This window comes from Corythoichthys intestinalis, chromosome 21, assembly GCF_030265065.1.
Source record: "Corythoichthys intestinalis isolate RoL2023-P3 chromosome 21, ASM3026506v1, whole genome shotgun sequence".
In the NCBI taxonomy this organism is placed as follows: Eukaryota; Metazoa; Chordata; class Actinopteri; order Syngnathiformes; family Syngnathidae; genus Corythoichthys; species Corythoichthys intestinalis.
In genome coordinates, this window is record NC_080415.1 from 31,959,859 (window position 1) to 31,977,736 (window position 17,878).

General features: G+C 39.4%; 2 protein-coding genes and 1 long non-coding RNA gene across 5 annotated transcripts in view; 1 reads left to right on the top strand and 2 right to left on the bottom strand.

Annotated features, from left to right (window-relative positions):
* Positions 1–3,623, bottom strand: part of LOC130909632 (MAGUK p55 subfamily member 3-like) — a 28,834-nt gene extending 25,211 nt beyond the window's left edge. For all 3 annotated transcript variants that reach the window (XM_057826338.1, XM_057826339.1, XM_057826340.1), the window contains exon 1: positions 3,462–3,623. The gene's annotated coding sequence lies outside the window, so the exon portion shown is untranslated. The remainder of the gene's footprint in view (positions 1–3,461) is intronic.
* Positions 3,624–4,925: 1,302 nt separating this feature from the next.
* lrp2b (low density lipoprotein receptor-related protein 2b) overlaps positions 4,926–17,878 on the bottom strand; it is an 88,554-nt gene continuing 75,601 nt past the window's right edge. Inside the window, exons 67-81 of the mRNA XM_057826799.1 lie at positions 17,712–17,855; positions 16,264–16,429; positions 16,073–16,201; positions 14,221–14,441; positions 13,978–14,160; positions 12,411–12,530; positions 12,252–12,339; positions 10,707–10,771; positions 10,463–10,643; positions 7,410–7,473; positions 7,207–7,332; positions 7,039–7,131; positions 5,369–5,443; positions 5,212–5,268; positions 4,926–5,140 (exon numbers count right to left, since the gene is read on the bottom strand). Coding sequence (XP_057682782.1) covers positions 5,102–5,140; positions 5,212–5,268; positions 5,369–5,443; positions 7,039–7,131; positions 7,207–7,332; positions 7,410–7,473; positions 10,463–10,643; positions 10,707–10,771; positions 12,252–12,339; positions 12,411–12,530; positions 13,978–14,160; positions 14,221–14,441; positions 16,073–16,201; positions 16,264–16,429; positions 17,712–17,855 — 1,751 coding nt within the window. The 3' untranslated portion in view covers positions 4,926–5,101. The remainder of the gene's footprint in view (positions 5,141–5,211; positions 5,269–5,368; positions 5,444–7,038; positions 7,132–7,206; positions 7,333–7,409; positions 7,474–10,462; positions 10,644–10,706; positions 10,772–12,251; positions 12,340–12,410; positions 12,531–13,977; positions 14,161–14,220; positions 14,442–16,072; positions 16,202–16,263; positions 16,430–17,711; positions 17,856–17,878) is intronic.
* On the top strand, positions 12,267–17,368 carry LOC130909876 (uncharacterized). The gene is made up of 3 exons (XR_009061803.1): positions 12,267–12,538; positions 16,992–17,176; positions 17,247–17,368. It is a non-coding gene; the product is annotated as an uncharacterized LOC130909876 (long non-coding RNA).

Below are 17,878 nucleotides of genomic sequence, written 5' to 3' on the forward strand. Positions count from 1 at the left end.
TTTCCTTACTGACTAGCCTCATAGTTCGGAATATTTAGGTAAAATAAATGCTACCTGCACATTTTTTTTTGCTTTTAACCAAGTATCGAGACTGTTTTACGACCATATCTTTAAAGAATTCAGGGATTTAACATTTAGTCACAAGAATTTTTTACGAAAAAAGCTCTTTGTTTACACATGGCGGCCGCTAATTTCCTTACTGACTACTAGTGACTAGCCTCATAGTTCGGAATATTTAGGTAAAATAAATGCTACCTGCACCTTTTTTTTGTGTGCTTTCAACCAAGAATCGAGACTGGTTTACAACCATATCTATAAAGAATTCAGGGATTTAACGTTTATTCACAAGAATTTTCAACAGAAAAAGCGCTTTGTTTACATTTGACAGCCACTAATTTCCTTACTGACTAGCCTCATAGTTCGGAATATTTAGGTAAAATAAATGCTACCTGCACGTTTTTTTTTTTGCTTTTAACTAAGAATCGAGACTGCTTTACGTCCATATCTATAAAGAATTCAGGGATTTAAGCATTTATTCACAAGAATTTTCAACTAAAAAAGCTCTTTGTTTACATATGGCGGCTGCTAATTTCCTTACTGACTAGCCTCATAGTTTGCCATATTTACGTAAAATAAATACTACATGCACATTTTTTTTTTGTGTGCTTTCAATCAAGAATCGAGACTGTTTTATGTCCATATCTATCAAGAATTCAGGGATTTAAGTATTTATTCACAAGAATTTTCAACGGAAAAAGTTCTTTGTCTGTGTTTCCACTCTGTCAGCTTTGACGAAGATAGGCCCCCTATGAATCGGCCCCAAATCCCGTCAATACATTATGAAGTCTATGATTATTATTAGAAGTCTTGAGTAAAATTTTGGGCACCACTACCAACCTCTGGATACCAGTAGCGACGGCTCTAAGACTGCAAGGAAAGCTCGGCTTCCAATTGAAGTATCAAAAAAATAAGAGATCAAACGTATATACTGTTGTGTGTACTAAGGGAGTTCCAAAAAATCAATTGTTACACGCATCGCGATTCGACAGGTGACTATTCGATTACGATTCATAAAGGTTAAAAAATGATGATTTTCCCTAATAACTTCCCGAATAACAGCCGCTCGTAGCAATGTTATGATGGATGCTGCCAGTTACTGAGCGAGAGATTTACTCCTTTTCAAAAGACTGGAAAATAAATTTGTGTATGAGACAGGCAGGGTTATTATGTTATTTTTTAGAGCGAGAGGGGAAGAGAGATAGTTCGTTGCTCCTTGTCTTTCAGATATCCGACAGTGGTTTCATGTCATCTCAATTGAAAAATGTTCTGAGTGTGTTGCTAAGACCCGTGTGTGTCTATAAGAGGGGAGTACACGAACCCTCTTGTACTGTTTAGCCTTTACTGTTGTTTTTGACATGTTAAGAGTTAGTGCTGAGCGCTAAGCTAATTAACTAACGTGTATTTCATATGCAGAACATGTAAAACCATGATTAAGTACAGCGGTAACACTACAAACATGGGAAATAATACAGAAATCTGTGAAAACAAAGTATATTGGTTAAAAGAAGACTATTTCTAAAGACACATTCTTTGAAAATGTGGAATTTATTCCACCAGTGTAAAATTTTATGAGAAAAATAAGCACTGCCTTTAAAATGGTTAATGTTTTTGCACTTTCGTGTAAAAAATAAAAAAGCAGCTTAAGGGCAGCTTTTTGTTGTATGGGCATGTTTGGATCGTTCCTGTTGAATCATCAGGATATTTTAAATAAATAATGGACATAAATAATGGACCTAAATTTGTTTGGCTACTTTGTAAATTAGTAATGTACGATGCATCGATAATCGTGATGATCGTGATAACCGGGATCATCGTTCAATAATCGAATCGTAGCACCCTGAATCGTAATCAAATTGAATCGTGGAGTGCCTAAAATGGCACACCCCTAGTGTACATGTCATTGACTACAACACGCTCAACTTTTGTTTAGCATTAGCTTCGAAACTAGACGAGTCATTGGCTAAAAACTGGGTTTATCCCGCCCATTGGACACTCAGCGTCTCTGGGAGTCTATGCGCGGTGGGCGGGGCTTGGCTGGCCTGGATGCTCGGCTTCTCTGGATGACGATTGGATGATCTGTTTGAGGCTGAATCAGTTTTTGATTGACAGCGAAATGAAAAAAGATTCTTGTTTAACATCCGCAGAAAGAATTTTTTTAGTTTTCATTCTGCTGTTTTGAATTGAACTTGAGACTTTCCTCGCGACTTTCTTTGTTATTAACGGCTAATGAAAAATCGAGCTTCTCATTCTGGTGTTTTTTTTTCTTTTGTAGCTGCTTGTTTTCGGAGACTGACTTCTGTCACTCTAGTTTCCTTCCCTACCGAGCGTGTGTGCTGCGGAGCCACTCCACCGTCACGAAGCACCCACGTACCAGCATCTGTCATGGCTTTACAAGAATCTAATACCAGAATGAGGATATCTATATGTTAAAAATAACATTTGAATATCTGACCAAATATCTTGCAATCACTCAAGAGGTGGAACCTAAGTGTCTTTGTAACACTTCCACGTCAAGGTTACACACCAACAATTGGCACGGTTGCCATGACAGCCATGTCTGATTCCCTCATCAACTGCCATTGATGACGATAGAAGTCCAATACATTTGGACTGTGTGAACAACCGTTCATTCACTGCCAGTGCCAACCCTCTCAGTTCAGATGGATTGGACGTCTACTAGTGATAAACTCGTTTAAATCCACAGCAGAAGACTGGACCCCGCAGGATTGGACGTCTATGATCAATATCAGTGAAAAAGTTCCTTTTTCCGGAATCATTTGGAGATCAAGAAGGCCAGAAGGCTCTTAAGAAGCTTACACGAGGAACACGACTTCCAAACACCTTGCTGACACACAGCAGGGACTCGAACCGGAGCCAGCCACCAGATTGAACTCAGCTTGACAAACCGGGTCTCTTTGGCAAGGCATTGTGGGATTTCACAGCCAAGGTTGTTGGTGGGTGGCCAAGTGTTAGAAGCTTTTGACTGTCCAACTCCATGCGAGCTTGTTATTATGTGTGGAAACGGATGGAGAGCTGCAAAAAAGCTCTTCCTAAATCAATTGACTTGCGTTAGGAGCATTAAATAACGGACAAGTGTGGAAACAGCACATTTATTATACAGAAGTAAACATTGCTAATAATTACAGAGGCTAGTAGTGTGATTCTCAGCAGCTTTTTCGCGTTAATTTAGGATTTATTTATTTATTATTATTATTTGTTTTATTGTTCATGGTCTAAACAAAATATGTTGTATAATGCTCAATTTAGTTTAGAAACGCATTAAATTAATATTAGGGCTCTTTATTTGAAGTTATATCATCTAAAATAAAAAAAGTACATTTTGATATTGGATTATGCACCAGTGTCTGTGATAAAACAACGGTAATAACGCGCATTCTTACCTTGTTCGAAGCAGCTTTTTTAAGTCTTTTTTTCTTCGTCTTGTCTTCCTCTGCGTGTCTTCAGTGCTGTTTTTGGTCCGCGTTCATACATGAGGTTTTATTTGTGTCCCGTTTCCCTCCTCCCTTCTCTTCTCCTCCTTGCTCGGCTGGTCGCCATTCTCCTGCCCGAGATACCTTCAGGAACACTCGGTTATCTCTGTTTTCGTTAAGAAAGCGATGCCATAAATCGGAAAATGTTCGCTTTAGTTATGAATGAATCAATTTATTGTCATTGTCATCATCATCAAAATCATTGACAGTTTCAGAGTGTGGAATTTTACCCGAATTTTACTTTTTAATAAAAGAGGAGTAAATTTCGTCATTCGAATCAAGATAGAAATATTCATGAATGTCGAATGTGGTAACATACGCAGAAATTTCAAATCTTGTACATTTCTGGTTGGATTTGAAGGCATCACTGTCACTGCGAGCGCCCTTATCTTTTTAATGACCAATAATAATTGAAAAAATAAATAGTTACTTAATATTGAAGCATATTTCACCCAGTGAAAAATAGGTTCAGAAAAGATGAATATTTTTTGTCATAAGTATGATGACATGCTTTTAAAAATGAGAACGTCATAATAATGAGCTACTAAGTCATAATTAGGAGCTTTACGGCTCTATTTATATTAGGGCTGCAGCTATCGATTATTTTAGTAGTCGATTAATCGATGAACTAGTTAGTGTGAAGAATCGAGTAATCGGAAAAGGAACATGAAAAATTAAAATAATTGAGCTGAGCCTCAAACGGTATTAAAAATAAAGAAATGAGGATCTATGTACAACAAAAGAACATTGGCTAACTTACATGGCAAAAGTCCGCTAGCTTAAATGCTATAAAATGTGAATGTTTTTTTTTTCCAATGCTCTTAACAAATGGTTCAGACTCATATTTCCACAAAAAATGGCTCAATATAAACTAAATTATGAATGCATTAAAAAGCATTAGCCCAAAGAAAAACTTTGCTTAAGTTGGTCTTAACAGGGAGCAGTTGGATTCAGCCATGTGAAATGAAGCAGATCAGAGGGCAATGTATCCACCCCAATCAATAAACTAAATGTAAACACTTTCAAAATAACACATTACAACGCCACTTTAATTAAACGAATACTCGAGGCAACAAAATTTTGTTTGATTTTTTTCCCCCTAATCAAATACTCGAGTTAATTAATTAATCGTTGCAGCACCAATTTATGTGACTGTGGGGGGTTGGTAATTTTGCAGACGTGGTCAACCTGGCCTGAAATGTTGGACAATCACATTTTGCATGGAGAAACTCATTAAAAAAATTTAAAAAATAAAAAATAAAATAAAATAAAAAGCATTTTAAATATGCTTTGATCTATGAGAGGAATTACTGTTTTTCCATTTGATCCAAAGGTTGTTGTTATACAAAAAGAATTGCAAATGACACACAGAAAGTTGTTTATTTAATCAAATGATGCAAAACCTGCGACACACCTTCGAGGCGTAATTTTTTTTTTACAGAGATTAAAATTAGAAACAATCAGAATGTACACAAAACCAACTCATTTATATGAAAAACACACAGCGTCAATTGAGAAACGACGTCATCATCTCTCCTGTCGACATCATGTTAAATGTCAGAATCATCATTTGTCCAACCCACATTTTCCTGCAAGTACACAAATATTACATTAAATTTTTTTGCTACAGTTACTATTATTTAATAAACATCAAACTCACCAAGTACTCTGGGTTTTGGAAAGACACTAATCCCTCATCGGCGATAGGTTCGAATCTCTGCCAAGAAATCGAGATAAATTTAAAATTAAGTGGCGCCTTTATAAACCTGGTTATTTACTGTTTATTTATAGGCTTTAGCAGGCGTTTCCACGGTTACCTGTGCTCTTGAAGTGGCTGGTGGCGAAGGGGCGTCTTCGGTCTCTGAGCTGTACGCCGGATTCTCAAAAGCCCCCTGCAACGCCAGCAGCATTTGATTACTATTCATAGAGTATGTGCTGTAGTGCGTAGTTAGCAAAGGCTAATACTCTTGCTCTAAGACCGCAAGGGAAGCTTGTATAGTGATCAAATGCATACAGTTGTGTGTACATGTCAGTGACTAAATATGAAGTACTACTTCTGTTCAGAATTAGCTTTTTATCACTGTTTACGATGCGGCTTGCTTTACAAACGTTTTCTGTAACTCTTCACAAGCTTTTCACACACTGTTGCTGGTATTTTGGCCCATTCCTCCATGCAGATCTCCTCTAGAGCAGTGATGTTTTGGGGCTGTCGTTGGGCAACACGGACTTTCAACTCCCGCCACAGATTTTCTATGGGGTTGAGATCTGGAGACTGGCTATGCCACTCCAGGACCTTGAATTGCTTCTTACGAAGCCACTCCTTTGTTGCCCTGGCTGTGTGTTTGGGATCATTGTCATGCTGAAAGACCCAGGCACGTCTCATCTTCAATGCCCTTGCTGATGGAAGGAGATTTTCACTCAAAATCTCTCGATACATGGCCCCATTCATTCTTTCCTTTACACAGATCAGTCGTCCTGGTCCCTTTGCAGAAAAACAGCCCCAAACGTGATGCTTCCACCCCCATGCTTCACAGTGGGTATGGTGCAATTCAGTATTCTTTTTCCTCCAAACACGAGAACCTGTGTTTCTACCAAAAAGCTCTATTTTGGTTTCATCTGACCATAACATATTCTCCCAGTCCTCTTCTGGATCATCCAAATGCTCTCTAGCGAACAGCAGACAGGCCTGGACGTGTACTCTCTTCACGTCTGGCAGTGCAGGATTTGAGTTCCTGGCGCATTGTGTTACTGATAGTAGCCTTCGTTACTGTGGTCCCAGCTCTCTGTTGGTCATTCACTAGCCACCCGTGTGGTTCTGGGATTTTTGCTCACCGTTCTTGTTATCATTTTGACGCCATGGGGTGAGATCTTGCATGGAGCCCCAGATCGAGGGAGATTATCAGTGGTCTTGTATGTCTTCCATTTTCTAATAATTGCTCCTACAGTTGATTTCTTTACACCAAACGTTTTACCTATTGCAGATTCAGTCTTCCCAGCCTGGTGCAGGTCTACAATTTTGTCTCTGGTGTCCTTCGACAGCTCTTTGGTCTTGGCCATAGTGGAGTTTGGATTGTGACTGAGGTTGTGGACAGGTGTCTTTTATACCGATAATGAGTTAAAACATGTGCCATTAATACAGGTAACGACTGGAGCCTCGTTAGACCTCGTTAGAAGAACTAAGACCTCTTTGACAGCCAGAAATCTTGCTTGTTTGTAGGTGACCAAATACTTATTTTCCACTCTAATTTGGAAAAAAAATTCTTTAAAAATCAAACAATGTGATTTTCTGTTTTTTTCCACATTCTGTCTCTCATGTTTGAGGTTTACCCACGTTGACAATTACAGGCTTCTCTAATCTTTTCAAGTAGGAGAACTTGCACAATTGACACTCACAGGCGGACACACTTTGAGCTTCCCCTCATTTAAAGACCAGCATCCGCCACTGGTTGTTAGTAAAATTTATATTAAAAACATCTATTAACGGAACCTTGTTGGAAGTGGACGCTTTGGTGGGGCTCATTCTGGGGGGCTCGTCCGGGACCTTCACCTCCTCCATGTAAAATGGATTAGTGATGCTCTCCTGCAAATAAACGTACAACATGGTGGTTAGAACACATTACGAAGGCCTAAGGAATCCTATCAATGTCATATTGACCTGGCTTTTTCCACTGGGAGCGGCTTCGGTGGTGGGCGTGCGCTTGGCGCCGGGTTGCGGTCCGGTCGAATAAGACGGATTCTCAAAACTCTTCTGCTCCGGCTCCACCAAGGATATGCATGGAACCTCACATCAAGGAAGAAAAAAAATAGCACATGAACAAAGCCAAGATTGACTTATAGTTTGTTTTTTGTTTTCCTTACCGCCTCTGAATTCAGCCTAGGTTCAGCGTCTTCTGAATCGGATGCATTTGGAGGTGAACTTTTTCTGTATATAAAGAAAAAAAGAACACGTTTTTCCAGCTGTTATGTATTTAACTTTGAAATACTTTTAATACGATGAGTCGACACATTAGCACATACATAAATCTCAATTTTTTATATTAAGCTGGGGTTACAATTTGAGCTGTAAATATGCATTGGAAGCAAAAACATCTTTGCAAATATCTCATTTTGACGGATGACATAGATAATTAGGGAATATTTACAGTTCAGAGAGTGAAGGAAGAGCATTTGGACAATTTTAAGTCAACATTGATTTGAGACATTTGTCGATTACAGTGATCCCTCGCTTCAAACTTTGTGCCGTCAGTCCATTGCGGATTTTATTAAGTTAATAAAATATATACAGTATTTTATTTAAAAATCTTAACATAAATGCATGTATACACACACAAATCATTTTATTCTATTAAATGGTCGTTATATCTAATTCATATCATAATTATTACATTTGCAGTGCTTAAAAACCTTTTGCGAAAAATATACATATGCGTACACATAAGTTTTTTTTTTTTTTTAAATTACTTTAATTTACGGGCTATAAGGCCGCTACTTTTTTCCTTCATTTTGAATCCTGCTGCTTATATTCCAGTGCGGCTTATTTGTTGATTTATTTGGGTTAATAGGTAACACTTTATTTGAGAGTGGCGTCATAAGACCGTCATAATTGTGACATGACACCAGGGGTCGCGTTAACCGAACATTTTCCGTCGTTGACCGATTTTTTAAAACGGTGACAGAAAAAACTGAAGTCCATCTGTCATTTTGACAGGTTGCAATTCACACCCCAGAACACAGGGTGGCGAGTGAGCATATTAATTAGCTATTGTCTCTCTTGATGCATGACGTCGTTGGCCTTGCTCGGAAAAATGTCAAGGCAACGGAGTGTCCGAAGTTTCTTCCAAAAGCCCCAAAACGACGATGGTGTTGATAAAAGTGGTGAAAAAAGAGGGACTGCACAAGCGGGCACGCAATTCAAGTCCATGCGCACCAGGAGGAAAGTGTGAGACTGCGTTCAGGCCACAGCAGGTGAACTGTTAATTTCATTGTAGCCTACCTACTGGGGCCCCAGTCAGCTGTTTTTGTCACTGCGGAGAAAAAAGTTACATATTCATCTGCTTGATGTGTGATGGCACGGTGTGGATTCTCTGTTAAGCTTGTTCGGACAGAATATTATTTTAAAATGAATGAAAACTAAATACTATTGAATATGTTGAAGCGGTATACAATGTTAAGAGTCTTGTTAACTCAAATTGCTGTGTCCAGCCGCTGTAGCTCTGCTGCTCTCTGTGAACTCTCTATTCAAGCTGGAACGCGCGTGGCTCTTAAGTGTCTCTGTCACATGACTGTGTCGTAGCCGGTAACGCGCTCGGCCAAATGGACAAACAAGTACGGAAGGTGAATTATGCCAAACAAAGGGTCACCACAATGTCATTATTATCATTTTAAAAAATTAAGTGACTGGTAAAAATAGATTATGACTGGGTTTTTATGACCCTGTCAGTCAAAATGACAGACAACGAAAAAGTCTAGCGCAACCTCTGCATGACACTATCATGGGCATTGTTGGAGGTAGCCTTTCAGGTCCTCCGCGTGTTTGTTTTCAATTCGGGTGAGATGGCTAGACTGGATTGCAAGGTAAAAGACTGACTGAAGGCAAGAGATCATTACTGCGCAGTTTTATTCCAGAAATTTCTGGGTGCATTCAATGACAGAACAAAGCTGTGGAGAGAAAATGCACACCGAACAGTAAATGCAGAAAATGCAGAAGAAAAAAAAAACAGAAAATGCACACCGGCGTTGTTTATATTGTACTTAAAAGGAGGTGTGTTTGTTTGGTGATTAATTGATCATGCAAAATAGGTCATGAGCCTTGCTGGTTGGCAGTTAAAAGTCCATGATTATTGTTGGCAGTTAAAGTCCATGATTATCTGAGGCAAAACTAACTATCAACAGTTTCAGTGAAAAACAACTGGTCATGCTTGCAAGCATATCAGAAGATTGCATTCGACGAGATGTATACGACTTCAGCATAACTGAATGCTTATGACAGATGTCATTAAGTGTCATTCGGCAAATTATGTCACTAACTCCATTTATGTCCAGCTCTAATCTTTTACATCCATTCAAACGTGAGATAATTTCCCGGATGACATTAAATGACGTCTGTTACACGCATTCATTAATGCTCATGACATGTCATGTCATAATTATGATTGCCTTATGACAGTCTTATGGCACCACTGTCAAATAAAGTGTTAACAAATACCATAACTAGCAATTAATAAAGCAACTGGAACAGTGACGGAATATTAGCACAGAACATGAATTTTGATTGCTATTTACATCTACAGGGCTGCAATTCATGCCTGGAGGCATGTTGGATGACAAAAGTGTTGACTGCAGGTGGCAGCAGAGGTCGATTGTCTCCCCCAAAGGAGCAGTGATGGCCAAATGAAGCTTCTTGAAGCTATGAAGTTTTGCACCCCATTGGTTCAAAGCTCCAGTGCGGCTTATCTATCTTATCTGTGAACAAATGTTGTTTTTTTCATGTCAAATTTGGTGGGTGGCAGCTTATAGTCAGGTGTGCCTTATAGTGCAAAAATTACAGGTATACTTTGGGGAAAAAGGAAAACATGTCGTAATTGTATCTATTTTCCAATGCTTTTAAATCTGACTAAATACATTGAACACACACAAAAAAATGTTTTTTTTCTTTTGAATGTAAATAAGCTCCGCATCTACTTGGCGCCCCATTAACTGTGAAAAACGAGGGATCACTGTAGTCCTCATGTTAATTTGACAACTGCGTGCAATGTTTCAGTGACTTACAATAATACAGTATTATCGTTGAAAAAGACCTTTATTTGGAGAGCTAGTATTTTTATTTTGTTTTTGGAGTATTTAAAAAAAAAAAAGGATTTATATGGAAGAGTGAAAAGTTTGAGAACTACCGTCCTATTAAGACATTTCACCTGAAGAAAGGGAGGTTGGGCATTGAAGGCATGGACGGCATAGAAGGTATGGAAGGCATTGACGGCATGGACGGAAGGCTGTCCCTGACTCTATCAATTAAGTCGGACTTCTTCCTAGCAGCATAAACTAGGCCGACCAGCAGAAGCAAGATGACGATGGTCACTCCGATGGCGATGCCGACTGCAATAAAGACATCACAGTTAAGCATGAATCATCTCTTGCGTTCTATTTATGTCAACGTACTTGATGACGCCACCACGTCGTAGACACTCGTCTGGCAGTAGTCACCTTCCCAAGCTGGAGGACACCTGAAAAAAAGGCGACCAATCGAATGCGTTACCAAATTTTCCCAGGTTAGCCTCTCTCCCGCTTCTAATGAATTGGACGTCTACCACTGACAAACTCATTTCAATTCACAAGGGCCACATGATTGGACGTCTATCATCGTCAATGGTACCTAGAGAGTAAATAATCAGTGTTGTTAATAACGGCATTAGACTATAACGGCGTTACTAACAGAGTTATTTTTTTCAGTAGTGAGTAATCTAATTAATTACTTTTCTCATTTTGGCAAAGCCGTTACCGTTACTGAGGCGGGAAGGCGTGCGTTACTATGCGTTATTATGTTGGTTGAATGATGCGAGACAAGTCTGAGAAAGACAGACTCACGGAGACGAGAGAGCAGAGCAGGAGTGGGGAGGAGGCAAGGGAGTCGTGACGCCGTTGCAAACGCGATGCTAGGTAGCTCCAATAATACCTGACTGTAGCCGATAGCCTACAAACTACGCCCACATGATGCTACAGTAGATATCACATATAATACGAACTAGATGCAAATGACAGACATGGGAGCATTAGCAACATGTATAAAGAAGAGCCGCCATCTTAAAGCAGTATACTTCTCAGGAAGGCTCTGTTGTAGAGAACCTTCCTAGCGAACCTAAAGTAACTTTTTATCTAAAATGCTCCTTGTGAGAGAATTTATTCATGCTTAAAAGACAACCATTATACATTATATGTTGAAGGCTTTTGTTATGCTTGCATGAGAACATTATAGCATAGAGTATCATTGTTATAATAATCTGTTGTAATCTTTTGAGTGGGCCTTCTCATGGCCTTGACGATGGTAGACGGTATCAATATGCCCAAATATGGACTGTTATGTTCCGTTGTTTTTCAATATGCCCTGAATGAATACAAAGGAGGATTGTGGTTTCTTATCGTTGTTCCAGCTGGGACCGGTGCTCAAGGTCGCAGCTCAAAGATGTTTTTGTATGGAAAAATACCAAGCTTTGTGAGATAATGAGCTTCGTTTCTTTGTCTCGTTTTTCGGAGGGCTTCGGCACCGCCCTTTTCAACAGTATAAATTCCAGCCTCTATTGTACTGCTTTGTACTTTCTGGGTGATCACAGCTTCTGGCTGGGTCACATCATTCTGTACCCAAGAGCTCTTGTTTATAAAGACTTCGAAGAAAATCAATCCATGGTTGGGGTCGTATTTATTTCTCTAATCGAGCTATCGAGCTAACACTTGTCTTGGAGTTTAAAGTTGGATTTCCCTGACATCCTAAAACAGCGAAATCTTGACTTAAATCTATCTTTAAATGATGAAACTGTTATAAAACTTAAACATGTCGAAAGTAGACAGAAGGGAACTAATGCAATAACGGGAGCAATTTTAACAACTTTAACGGTTGATTTTGTATGACTTCCACACATAGCAAAGGTTACGATCTAGTTATCGCAATAAAGTAAGATTAACAACACTGTTAATAATGACGCAACTTACTTGCAAAGAGCCTTGTTGTCATCAAAGTAGCACGTGCCGCCATTTTGACACTGGCACGGTGGCGGCATGGTGGGCGGAGGGTCAAACCCTACAAGATGGCACGTGTCAGATTTTGATTTAACAAATTAAACGGACATCTTAAAAAGTGAGTGTGCCTACCGGCATCGCATTTCGTGTTACTTCCAGTGACAAAATCGGTGCCTTCGGGACAAGCGCACGTGTAGCCGCCCGGGCGAAGAAGACACAGGTGGCTGCATGTTCCTTTGCATGGATTCTTCACTGTGGTGGTAAGGGTATGTTTAGTCATTGGCTAGCCAATGAGTAAAACCTAACCATGAATCTTAGATTTTAGTCATGTCAAAATGTATTTGTCTTCATCTGGTTTTTGGTGACAAAAAGTCAAGACGAATTTTGACTAAATTTTAGTCGACGTTTATGAAAAATGTTTTTGTCTGTAAAATTAAAACATTTTACTCAAAAAAAAAAAAAAAAAAAAAAAAAAAAAAAAAAAAAAGGTTTTCAACTATTTCAAATGAACATTGACAGACAAGCACATTTTGTAGCATCTATATTTACATAACGTAGCACAAACTTGGTGATAATACATACTCAGGAGGAAAACAGTACATTATTTTCAATTAACACCCATCTGGACGCCACAAACTGTACATTAAAAAAATTGTCCGAGAGTTTAAGTGGACGCGCGCCATTACCATTAGCCTAATGCAAACACTATGCTAACGCTAGAAGTTACATTTAGTTTGTGATGTTCACTCAGCATAGACCTTTAAAGGCTAAAGCTAAAGTATATAACACCGTTTTCGATTGTGGTTAAATACTTGGGGCGAGTTGATGTGATTGATTTTGATGATGTGCGAACGCTAACTGATACGTGCTAATTGTTTGTGTGGATTCTTATGGCTGTATCAGCAGCTAGGTATAAATCGCAAATTTGAATTGCTGTTACTGAAGATGAAACTGATTTACATTAGTTTCATTCTGCAAGTCTTGATGTCATGAGCAACTGAATAAAGTCAGCAAACCACATGGATGTCGGACATCGTCATTTCGAAGGTTAGCTCGCTGTCTAGCTAGAACTTAGCTCCAGCATCTTGGCGAGGACAGTACAATGACGTATAATACATGTTTTTGGATAGTTATTTTTGAGATTTAGGGTTATTTTGGGTAAAATATTGTCGCAAGTGTAGGAACGGAACTCGTCTCGTTCTCTTCTTGTCAGACGAAAACTGGCGTCGGCTCGTTATGTTTTAATCTACCAAAACATGTTTTCTTAGCCTGTTATCGTCTCGTCAACGTGATAAAAAAAAGTGTTCGTTGGCGAAATATTTTCGTTATAGTCATCGTTGACTGAAACAACACTGATGTAAACCTAAAAAAATAAGATCGAAAATGTTTTGAACGTCTACAGGAGTCAACCAAATAATATGCTTTTACATTACCTATCTTACAAATGTCCTAAATCTTAAGACAAACCCCTAATGTAAAGCATTTAAACCTGAAAAAATAGAATAAAAAATGGATTGGACTCCTAAACTTGAAGCTATCTAGCTAAAAAAAAATAAGTCAAAAAGGATCGAAGTCTGACAACTTAACTCTTTGGTTGCTATTATTGGCGCTAACCATCAACTAATTTGACTGGGAGAGGCGTATGCACACAATTCAAAAAGAATTGAACATCTATTGCATGTATATAAGCATGGCTTACTGTTAATGGAGTTGTATCGCTGCTGCTGGTAGATAGAAACTTGCGTCAGCCAGGGTCCAACAGTCAGCAGCTTGGTCTTGGTCCCGCTACCGAACTTGTCCTGCCGGAAGATCTCGCCTTTCTCTTGCGTGTTCCAGTAAACGTGGTCTTCAAACACGCTCACACTGAGCGGGTTTCTCAAATCTACGGACAGAATTTTCAATAAGCTGTTGGCCAAACATCAGGAATCTACATGGTTCTCACCGATGAAGACTGCGGTTCTGCGGTCTTCTCCTGAAGGCAGAACGGACTCGATACGGTTCTCCTTGGAGTCCGACCAGTATATTCTGTCATTATTGGTGAAGTCGATGGACAGGCCGGTGGGCCAACCCATGTTTTGCCCCACCAGGACTTTCCTCTTTTGGCCATCTAACCAGGAACATTCAATCTTGGCTTCTTCTCCACGGTCTGACCAGTACAGCATTCTGTCGAATTGCAAAATAATTTTGAACCGTATTTGAAGGCCCTGATCTGTCTTTTAATGCCTGTTAAGACCTCTAAATTGCTTTATTTATGTATTCTTGCCCTGTCTAACAGAATATGCACTCCAATTAAATATTTTTAGAACACTTGAACCTTGGTATTATGGGATATTTACACCAAAAGATATTAACCGGTAAGATAAGACCAAATGAACCACCATGAAGCTTTTAACCTATTGGCTGCAAAGCTTGTTTCAAGAAGCTTCATTTGGCCCTCAATGCTCCCTTGGGGGAGACAGTTTACCTCTTCTGCCATCTGCTGTCAACACTGTTGTTTTCCAACATGCCTCCTAGCATGCATTGCAGCGCTAAATAACAATCAAAATTCATGTTCTGTGCTCATTATTTCTTCAGTTACTGTTCCAGTTGTTTCATTACCGTATTGACCTGAATATAAGACGGCCATGATTATAAAACGACTCCCTCTTTTTGAAGACTCAAGTTTGAAAAAAGACTTTTTGAACACCAAATTAATTTTTATAAAGAAAATAATTACAGTACATCCGATATATTTGAGAGAAAAAGCATGTTATTTTGCCTCACTCAAATCTTAATATCTGAACATTTAAATGTGTAAACTAAAGTGCAATCACATTCGTAAATGAATGGCTTCGGGTTTTTGAAATGTAAATAAACCAATCTATTGTGATAAAACAACAAAATTGCAATAACTGCATTAACCATCAAAGTGAAGTCTAACTGTAACTGTAGTCTTGAAACAAATCTGAATAAGGAAAAACATTGCAATGAAATAATGCAAACTGGTTAAATTTGAGAGTAGCTGAGATCTGTCATGACAGAACATCATTTCAATGATATCTGGCGCCATCTGGCATTGTGAATGGGTATAATGTCTAGACCGCGAATATAAGACGACCCCCACTTTTTCAGTCTTATTTCAATGCAAAAAACACCGTTTTATATTTGGGCCAATACGGTAATTTGCTAATTATGGTATTTGGCAACACTTTATTTGACAGTTGTGCCATAAGACTGTAATTAGACAATCATAACTATGACATGACACTGTCATGAGCATTAATTAACATTTATAACAGATGTCATTTAGTGTTATCCGACAAATTATCTCAATTTTGAATGGATGTAAAAGATCCAAACTTGACATAAATGGCGTTAGTAACAGAATTTGCCAGATGACACTTAATTACATCTGTCATTAGCATTCAGTAATGCCAATGATAGTGTCCTGTCATAAATATGACCGTTTTATGACAGTGTTATGACGCCACTGTCAAATAAAGTGTTACCAAATACCATAACAAGAAATTGATGAAACAACTGGAACAGTAACGGAATAAATAATTAGCAAACAACATTAATTTTGATTGTTATATACATTTGTAGCGCTGCAATGCATGCTAGGAGGCACCTGTTGCCTATGAACCCAAATAAATCAACAACTAAATATAACAAGTAATTTCAACTTCCTATTCATGTTTCTGGTAGACCCCTATAATTAAATTGATATTAATATGAGCGAACACCATTAGGGAGTTGAATCGTACATCTATTCAAGCACAGATTTTCAGTATTTTTGCCACCGTTTCTCTTACCCGAGTCGTGGGTTGACCGCCACGGCAGACGGGTGTCCCAGTTCGGTTTTGACGAGGTGCTTCCTGTAGCGTCCGTCCAACATAGCCACCTCTAACCTCTTCAGCTTGGAGTCGGCCCAGTACAGATGCCTACAACAAAAAAGTAATGAATCTAAGAAACCGAAAGTGCAAAAAGAAACGGAGGAACTTACCTGCCCACCCAGTCCACAGCGATGCCATCCGGCGTGGTGATGTATTTGATATCAAGGTCGACAGCGGCGCCGATGTTGTTGCTGCCATCGTCAATTGAGGGTATATAAGCTCTCTTAATACCACCCGGTTCAGAGTCCTTTCTGGCCACAGTGAAGTAAACCATACCTAACAAAACATATCAAAATGAGGCGGCAGAAATCTTAGTATCGGGGTTTTTACACCTATTTCATGTCCCAATTCAAGCACTTTGAAAGGACTTTCAAGACCAATTTTTAGTTTTTCCAATCCTTTTTTTAAACGTTATCCCTATGTTTTTTGTTGTTGTTTTAGTAGAAATTTAGATAGAAAACCGCTGATTCTGACCCCCCCATAGGAGGGTGCGTTCCCAGCAGCAGTGAACGTTTTGTGGCAAACTCTGAGCGCGCCCAATAGCAGAGGTGCTGGGGTAGCGATAGCATGCTTTTCGGTGGACGGAGACACACAAATCAAGGCCGAGGAAACCTTGATAAATGCGCTTTTATTGAAGTTTGGGACACTGGAAAAATGGCTCCCACTCCTCCAATTGCTAAGCTAAATGATATCGATGTACGTTTGTGTTGAACTGTAGTTCACCACAAACCAATTCTACTATTCCGTTCTGGCGGAAACTCGTAAAGCTCTTTTCAAGGCTATTAAACTCTCCTTCTCCTCAAAATAACATAAGTGGCTTTTTTTCTTGTGCAACAAGGAGAGTCGATCGAGAACCAGGCAAGTAGGCCTAGCGGCGACCAAGCCGAGCGAAGTGGCTCCTGGCAGGATGAAACGGCGACTGGCAAACGGGGTGTGGAGGTCGCAAAAATGACCAAATGAGGGACGGCGAGCTTGACTTCATTATTCCTTGTGGAGGCTGGCCTGACTGCAGTAGTTTTGCAGGTTAGCAAGTTGACATAACTTAATGTTATGCAAACACTGACGCATTGACATCTTTTTACATTACTTACAGTGACTGCTGCTGGCCGAAAAAAAACTTCTAACATTCCTCCTCTTCGAAGGGGGCAGAGGAGGAGGCATGTTGTTGACATGAATCTGTTGGGGCTGTGTGTGTGTGTGTTTGTGTGGATGTGTATCTATGTTGCGGGGAGGGGGGGGTTCAAGTCATCAGCCATGTGCTTGACGGAAAAAAATGAACCGGCACGTTCAGCAAGTGAAAAGGTAAGTCAGAAAATAATGAAAATAATTCACTTAACAATGGTCTATTTTACCCTTACAACATATGTGAAGACAATCTAAATTACCTATATAATTGAACTCATTATACAAATAATGCAAATAAGGTTGCTTAAAAGATAGTGGGGGCAATTTGAGCATCCTGAAAAGTTGGTAGTGTTATGTCCCTACCGTCCCTATGCCAAACCTACACCCTTGGATTCATTATATTGCTTTTCTTCCTTCATCTTCATGCACTCACTGAATCCGGTGTTGTTGTGATCCCAGTCGTAATCCAGTGCCATGATGCGCTCGCTCTCCTGGATGAAGTCGTGGTAGCCTCCAGTCTGCAGGTTGAACCTTCGGATGCGGATGCTCTCGGGGAGAAGTAGCATAGGAGTGGCGCCTAGTGTAGTAGGAGGAATGTGA